At 42.8% G+C, this 8,856-nt stretch overlaps 1 protein-coding gene across 1 annotated transcript in view; it reads left to right on the top strand.

The window, feature by feature from the left end:
- Window positions 1-1,383: 1,383 nt before the first annotated feature.
- The window catches only part of qsox1 (quiescin Q6 sulfhydryl oxidase 1), a 20,483-nt gene continuing 13,010 nt past the window's right edge, over window positions 1,384-8,856 (top strand). Inside the window, exons 1-4 of the mRNA XM_053504912.1 lie at window positions 1,384-1,731; window positions 4,597-4,697; window positions 8,518-8,566; window positions 8,690-8,792. Of these exons, the coding sequence (XP_053360887.1) occupies window positions 1,440-1,731; window positions 4,597-4,697; window positions 8,518-8,566; window positions 8,690-8,792 (545 nt within the window). The 5' untranslated portion in view covers window positions 1,384-1,439. The remainder of the gene's footprint in view (window positions 1,732-4,596; window positions 4,698-8,517; window positions 8,567-8,689; window positions 8,793-8,856) is intronic.

Here is an 8,856-nt window from a genome sequence, read left to right on the forward strand (position 1 = left end):
AGTTTTGTGTGTGATGAGTTCTCCCAAACTGCTGTTTGTTAAAGTGACATTATGTAATGCTGACGTGTAATACAGGATGTTTGTGGTCGTTCACTTCTCACTTCTTCTGCACTGTTTTGGGGTTTATGACTGAGTTTGGCCAAAAGTGTTGTGTGTGTGTGTGTGTGTGTGTGTGTGTGCAATCTTGCAACAGCTTGTAAATGATTTCAATATGTTTTTTTTTTGTCAAATGCTTTCTAATCTGGAAAATATTAACATAATATAAACTAGTTTGAAGATGTTTTGAAAGACATTTTGCTAAAATTGAAATGAAATTGTTCTGTATAATATATAGATAAAATTAATAATATACTAAATCTATATAAAGAAAAGAAAGTTTTTTTGTCTGTACATTGGGGCAGAACTCACTTATTTTTAGAAGATCTTCACTGAGTAACTATGATACACTCAATACAGACATGAAGTTAATCTCCTGATGACCTGAGGGTGGGCCTGAGGGTGGGCCTGCGTGCCCACTGGGTGAAGTCATATTTACAACATGACTAGATGTTCTCTAACACACACAAGTGTGAAACTGAGCACTGCAGTGTTTCTCTATAAATAAAAGAAAGGTTTTGTCTGTACATCGGTCAGAACTCTGGTCAGTTCTTTCAGTGATATCTTTCCGTTTCATACACTGGAGGACCAGAAACCAGCCTGTCTGTCTGTCTGTCTGTATGTCTGTCCAGACAGATTTTGTTCCAGTACTTAAATATCTGCCTGATGTAAACTTGGTTTATTTTCTAAAATTTCTTAATATTTTGCCGTTAATCCCGAAAATGTCACATCAAACAAAATATTGTAAAACTACTGTTTAAGAAATTAATCTTTGTTGCAGGAAGACGTGCATGTGGGCTTGAACCTGAAATAATAAAAACGTTGCAAGCAACGATGATCGGGCCCAAGCACCTGTGCCATCGCCCAGAAAGATGGTGGGCACAGGGGGCACACGCTTTTAAAGGGGACATACCGATACCATTATAACATCATGAGTAGTATAGTTTACACGGGGCGGTATCACCCAGTTATCACAGTGTTTTGGAGTCGGTGGGAATTTTATGATAAGACCCTTTAAAAAGCCCTGGATTCTGGAATAAATGAAAAAAGCATTATATTATGATGTCACTCAATGTGACAGGAAGTGATTAATTAGTTTTCATAGCTTATGAGTAAAGTGTGTGATGTAGATGATGACTTGCAGTAATTAGGCATTAATCACGTGGGTCTGATTGATTGATTGACTCAGTGCTGATTGGTTTGTGTTGATACACACAGATAAGGAGTGAAGAGAGTTAAACACACTGAATGGGAGGGAACGAGAGAGAGAGAGAGAGAGCGCTTAAGTTTTCTCTTGTGGTGTGTGTGTGTGTGTGTGAGAGAGAGAGAGAGACAGAGCAGAAATGGCGGCGCGCTCTTCCCGCGCCACGTCCTTCCCCCGGTGCGGCGCGCGCGGACTGTGCGCGATCCCCGGCGCGGTGCCGCTGCTGCTGCTGCTGAGTGCGGTGCTGTTCGGCGGGGTTCGGGCCGGGCTCTACACGGGATCCGATCAGGTCGCCATCTTGACTCCGGACAATGTGGATGCGGTTCTGTTCCAGTCCCACTCCGCTACACTGCTCGAGTTCTACGCGTCCTGGTGCGGACACTGCGTCGCCTTCTCCCCGGTGTGGAAGAAACTGGCCATGGACATCAAGGGTGTGAACACACACACACACACACACACACAGACTGAAACATTTCATATTCGCATCTCTCATCCATTTAATCCGTCTTCATATGTGTGTGTGTGTGTGTGTGTGTGTGTTAGAGCATCTCAGACTTTATTAATCATTTATTACATCACACTTCCTCATCACACTTGTTTTTGTATGGATAAGTCTAAAATGATGATGATGATGCAATCAAAGCAAAAACAATATAAACTATGTGACCTAAAATTAATACACATGTAGAGTCACAAAACTTTTTAAAGTCATTTCTTCTACAATCCTAGAAAGATCAGTATCAGGTTAGAAAAAAAAGAGCAACAGGAACCAAAGGGTTTCATTAATATATTAATTACATGTTTGATAATAAACAGTGATGAGTTCATGTTGTAGCTGAATATAGATCACTGGCGTCGTCCATGGTGAAAGGGTTTGTAGAAATAGTTAAAAGGTTGAGGATAAAAATAATCTCATTAGCTTTAATATAATCAGTGATATTATTATTATTATTATTATTATTATTATTTTTGTTGTTTTGTTAAATTATTACTATTAGTATTATTTCAGGTTATGGCCCACATACATGTTAAGTTCAGTTCAGTTTATTTATTGTCATGTGCTCACTTAAAACACAAGTTTACACTGTAGAGTGAAATTCCTACTTTGCTCGGCTCCCTGATCACAAATAAGAAATACAAGACGTACACGTCCGCCTGCAATAAAGAGGAACCCCATCATATTTATTTTTAAAACTGTAATTTCACATAATTTTGTTTGATGTGAGACCATCATATGGTTTTGGTCTCTACTGGACTGGTGACTAAATATTAGGAAATTGTACAAAATGTACCGAGTTCAAAGCAGGGTTTTGGATCAACTGTCATTTATTTTATTACAGTCGATAGGAAAGAGAGGAGATAGAAAGGTTTATGTTTACGCCTTGTTTACACTAAGTTGTCCTTCTTTGGTGGTCAGACAAATACACTCCCTGTTCGGTAATCGGAGAGTGAATCACAGATGAGAAATGGAAAAAGTAGATAAAAGGATAAAGATGAAGTTTTGTCTTAAAACCACTTCAGCGTGTTAAAATTCACTTATACCACTTCAGCGCTGTTATTTCAGCCAAAGTGAAAATATGAACTAATCCCAGTAAAAATATTCACTTTATCTTTTCTAATTAATATCTATTGGTGCAGGTGTTTGTTTACATTGAGACAGTAGCGCATTAGTAGATTATTTTACAGTAGATTATTAAATCCCACACATAACTGTTCATAACATCACTTTTACTCCACATTTAGATTCACTGATGGTGCAGATTAAACTTCAGGTAGAGATCTAAGGACTGCAGGAGATTCAGTAACGTCTGTACAGACAGTTTTGTGTGATGCTGTGATAAAATCTGGCTGGACAGACAGACAGACAGAGAGACAGACCTACAGACAGGTTTCGGGTCCTCCAATGTATGAAACATAAAGATATCACTGAAAGAACTGATCAAAGTTCTGACCGATGTACAGACAAAACCTTTCTTTTATTTATAGAGAAACACTGCAGTGCTCAGTTTCACACTTGTGTGTGTTAGAGAACATCTAGTCATGTTGTAAAAATGTGCACGCAGGCCCACCCTCAGACCCACCCTCAGACCCACCCATTAGGCCCACCCTCAGGCCCACCCTCAGACCCACCCTCAGACCCACCCTCAGGGTCGTCGCCCTCGGCTTGTTCATCAGGGACGATCTAATCATTCTGATTCACACACACTCACATTTCATACAAACTTCCATAAATTCTTTTGATTGTGTGAAGCTGCTTTGCGACAATGACAATTGTTAAAAACACTAAACAAATCAAATTGAATTGACTGTTACACCACGAGGTACACCCCTTTATGTAAACGGTGTTCCCTGATAGCAGTGTCCTCTTTCAGCAGGATAATACACCCTGACACGCTGTACACACACACACACACACACACACACACACTACTCAGTTCACTAGTCTCTGTTTTGTGTTGTTTCTGATATGTTGTTATTTTGTATGTGTTTATAGATTGATGAGTGTATTCACTTACACACACACACACACACACACACACACTGATAAAACAACACTAGACTGCGGTAGCTGTGCTCGTGGTAAAGCATGTGGATCAAAAAGGACAGAGGTGAACTTTTGTTGTTGAACTGAAGTGTGAACACACACACACACACACACACACACACACATGCACGCACAGCTCATTAGTATGTTTAACCTTTTACATCCACAGATCGTCCTCATTACTCTCTTTCACCTACCCACACACACACACACACACACACATATTAAACTCTACACGTCTATCTTTCAATCATTTTCTCTTTTTTTGTTTATTTATATCTGTTTCTCCAATTATTCTCTTTTATCTTTCTTTCTTTCTCTCCCTTATTTCTTCTCACTCTCCTCTTTCTCTTCTCTTTCGTCTTCACACTTGTCAATCTTTTTCATCCTTTATCATTTTCTCTCTCTCCGTTCCTGACCTCCTCTTCCTCGTTCTTTTTTTTTCTCCCTTTTATTAATTCCTCTCTCACTTCCTCACATCTTTGTCTCTTTCATTTATTTCTCTGCCTTTTGTTGGTCATTTCTTTATTTTCTCTTTAATTATTTCCATCTTTATTTCCTCTTTGTTTTATCTTTTTTTTTCTCGCTACTCTCCGTAAGTGGACACTCTTTCTCCACTTCCACATTATGTCCTCTCTTCCTTTCTATGTTGTTTTATTTTTTCTCATTTGCATTAAAACTTTTGCTGTTCTTCATCTCTCTCTCTCTCCCCCTCTCCATGTCCCCCTCTTTCTCTCTCGTTCCTGTACAGACTGGAAGACGGCCGTGCGCTTGGCGGCGATCGATTGTGCCGAAGAGACGAACCAAGAAGTGTGTAAGAGATTCGGCATCACGGGATATCCGTCTCTGAAGGTACAACAGGATTTATGTGCTGTCTGTGTGTGTGTGTGTGTGTGTGTGTGTGTGTGTGTGTGTGTGTGTGTGTGTTTATCCTTCTCTGTTTTGCAGTCACACACTGCGCATCGTTTTATTTTTATCAGTTCTGTGTTACCTTCAAGGCCTCTGTGTGACTGTTCACTCTCCGTCACACCGTCATCTGTGTGTGTGTGTGTGTGTGTGTGTGTGTGTGTGTGTTTTTGAACTCTGGTTGAACTTGGCTACATTTATTAAGCTAATATCCTCCTGCTGAGTCAGAGTTGGGCACAGAGTATAAAAGAATCACAGAAAGAGACAGACAGAGAGAGAGAGAGGGACAGGCAGAGAGAGAGAGAGACAGGCAGAGAGAGAGAGAGACAGACAGGGGGAGATAGAGAGACAGACGAGGAAGAGAGAAAGAGAGAGAGACAGGCAGAGAGAGAGAGACAGGCAGAGAGAGAGAGAGACAGGCAGAGAGAGAGAGAGACAGGGGGAGAGAGAGATAGACAGGGAAAGAGAGAGAGACAGGCAGAGAGAGAGAGACAGGCAGAGAGAGAGAGACAGGGGGAGAGAGAGATAGACAGGGAAAGAGAGAGAGACAGGCAGAGAGAGAGAGACAGACAGGGAGAGAGAGAGACAGACAGGGAGAGAGAGAGACAGACAGGGGAGAAAGAGAGACAGACAGGGAGAGAGAGAGACAGGCAGAGAGAGAGAGAGGGACAGGAAGAGAGAGAGAGACACAGGCGGAGAGAGAGAGAGAGAGACAGGCAGAGAGAGAGACAGCCAGGCAGAGAGAGAGACAGACGGGGAGAGAGAGAGACAGGCAGAGAGAGAGAGAGAGACAGAAGATACTTCTGGAATTCATCTGGGAATACTTGTGGGGGTGAGGTGGGGTTGGGGGTCGGTATATACAGTACATGTGGTACATGTGTGTGTTGGTGGTTCGGTGTGTATTACACCCGGAGTGAAAACTCCCCACAGCATCACAGCAAGTAAAAAACAAAACATCTTTTTCCCTTCACAGACACGAGTGTTATACTTGTATATGGACCAAAGTATTTGTCCAAACCTGTTCATTATTGAGTTCAGGTGTTTCACTCAGACCCCTTATCCCCAGTGAATGAACGTAATATTAAAGAAACAGATACGTCTTGATACTCGTGGTTTAAATATTGTCAGCTGTACGGAGATTTCACCACCTCAGTGCCAGAACAGAAAACAGTCTAGACGCATGTCTTCCTCGAACCCTGAGTGGTGGTGGGACGAGGAGACGAGCAGTGCTGGAGGATGGCGTGGTGTGATTAGAGCTGAGAGGTGGGTGGATGCTGGGACGGTTTTATCTTTATAGTTTTTAATTGAATGCAGCAGCTACATGAAGCCAGTGCAGGGGGCGGAGAGGTGGGGTGGTGTAGGAGAACATGGGAAGGTTGAAGACGAGACGTTCAGCTGCGTTCTGGATCACCTGCAAAGGACGAATGGTGGACAGAGACAGACCTGCCTGGAGTGAGGTGCAGTAGTCCAGTCTTGAAATAACAAGAGACTGAACAAACACCTGAGTCGCCTGTACGGCAAGAAGTGGGCGGGTTCTTCTGATGTTGTAAAGATGAAATCAACAGGAGTGAGTACGCTTAGAGATGTCTGAGGAAAATGAAAGATGATTGTCCATGTGAGTTACATCAAGATTGCGGGCGGTGGCTGAAGGAGAGATCTGATTGTTGTGTTGTCCAGGGAGATCACAAGGTCTTGACCTGGAGATGAGGCGCCTGGGATAAACAGCAGTTCGGTTTTCCTGAGATTGAGCTTCAGCTGATGAGCCGCCATCCAGGATGAAATGTCTGACAGACACGCCTCAAAATATAATCAATTCAACAGCAAAATATAGAACGCTCAGGATCCAAGCTAACTGTTTCAGGAACATGACCAGATGATATGGAATGGTTGATGATGGTTGTGATGAAGGGAAGGGAAGGATTGTGAGAAAGGTCTTCTCGTCCTGACCTCAAAAACGCTCTACAGAATGAACGGAGATGAATTCCCACAGAAGCACTCCAACATCTTGTGGACGTTCTTTCAAGTGAAGTGGAAGCTGTTAGAGCTGCAGAAGGGGGACCGGCTACATACTGAAGTGTGTGTGTTTGGATTCAATGGAAGTGCAGGTTTGACCAAATACTTTTGTCCATCACAAGGCCCCAACCAAAGCGCTCTTACAGCTACAACGTTTGGAGAATGACACAAATATACACTTTGGCAAATGGACAAATGGGTGGATGAACAATAACCCACAAATTCTGACAAACTCCAAGCATGGATCATGTAACAATAGACTGGGCCATCAGTCAGGGCGTGGCCCAGAAGGTGATTGACAGTGTGCCAGGGTGAAGTGCTGAGGTCAACAGTGTAAATACTGAGTCTTTATGTAAACTTAATGTAATGTCAATAAAAGCCTTTAACACTTATGAAATGTGTGTAATTATACTCCAGTAGACCGGAGTAACATCTGACACACAGATCTAAACGCACGGAAGCAGCAGAACTTTGTGAAAATTAGTATTTGTTATTTTCCAAAACTTTTGGCCCCCGCTGTAGAGTGATTGCATTATTTGTGTTATCTTTAATCACAGGAAGTAGACTAGGCTTGGTTTCCTGTTTAGCAGTCAATCTTTAAAGGCTGTGTGTGTGTGTGTGTGTGTGTGTGCATGAAATGACAAAGCATGATGAGGCAGTGTGTGTCCGTTTCTTCTGTTACTGACCTTAGAGAAAATTTAAAGGGTATTAAGTAATTACTCAGAACAACTGGGCGTGGCTACAGTAGGCGTGGCTATAGTAGGCGTGGCTGTAGTGCACGGTGTGGTGTACACCGGTCAGCTCAGAGCCTCCTGTGTTATATTTCTGTTCGAGCCCTCGCCCACTCTGTGTTACCAGCTCGCCCACCCACTCCTCACCGCTGGACTCCTGTGAGATTTATATCTTCATGTTCATCATCTTTCCATCCATTATTTAAAATTTTAAATCATTACATTAGACAACTAAGAAAAAAAATAATTCAGTCTGTATCTTCTATCCCACATTATTACCAGGTTTAAATCTGAGTGTTTGTATTTAAAGCCAGAGGTCCAGAAGCTGTTTCATCTTCTGATAGAACTGAAACACTGATGTAACAACCAACATCTCTCTCTCTCTCTCTCTCTCTGTCTCTCTCTCTCTGTCTCTCTCCCTATCTCTCTCTCTCTCTGTCTCTCTCTCTCTGTCTCTCTGTCTCTCTCTCTCTGTCTCTCTCCCTATCTCTCTCTCTGTCTCTCCCCCTATCTCTCTCTCTCTCTGTCTCTCTCTCTCTGTCTCTCTGTCTCTCTCTCTCTGTCTCTCTCCCTATCTCTCTCTCTGTCTCTCTCTCTTTCTCTGTCTCTCTCTCTCTGTCTCTCTCCCTATCTCTCTCTCTGTCTCTCTCTTTCTCCCTGTCTGTCTCTCTGCCTGTCTCTCTTTCTGTCTCTCTCATTCTCTCTGTCTGTCTCTCTATCTGTCTTTCTCTCTCTCTCTCTCTCTCTCTCTCTCTCTCTCTGTCTCTCTCCCTATCACTCTTTCTCTTTCTGTCTCTGTCTTTCTCTCTCTATATCTCTCTCCCTGTGTGTCTCTCTGTCTCTCTCTGTCTCTCTCCCTTTCTCTCTCTCTGTCTCTCTCTTTCTCCCTGTCTGTTTCTCTCTCTGTCTCTCTGTGTCTCTCGGCCTCTGTCTCTCTCTCTGTCTCTCTTTTTCTCCCTGTGTGTCTTTCTCTCTCTTTCTGCCTCTCTCTTTCTCTCTCTCTCTCTCTCTCTCTCTCTCAGTTCTTCCCTGCGTTCTCCAGTACCGACACTAAAGGTGAAGATATTAGAGGTATGGTGAAACTCACTTATTTCTAAATCTCATATATAAACTAATAAACTAAGGTAGTCACTATGTAAACACTATAAACACTAATCTGTGTGTGTGTGTGTGTGTGTGTGTGTGTGTGTACAGGCTTCCCCCGTGATGTCGCAGGTCTCCGTCAGATCATTATCGATAAACTGGAGAGTCATAAAGACCCCGGCCCCCCGGCATGTCCTCCGCTGGAGAAGACCAGGTCAGAACATTTCACCTGGATGCTCCATCTGTATAACTCCAGCTTCAGCTCTGACTGTGACGGA

This window comes from Clarias gariepinus, chromosome 9, assembly GCF_024256425.1.
Source record: "Clarias gariepinus isolate MV-2021 ecotype Netherlands chromosome 9, CGAR_prim_01v2, whole genome shotgun sequence".
NCBI lineage: Eukaryota > Metazoa > Chordata > Actinopteri > Siluriformes > Clariidae > Clarias > Clarias gariepinus.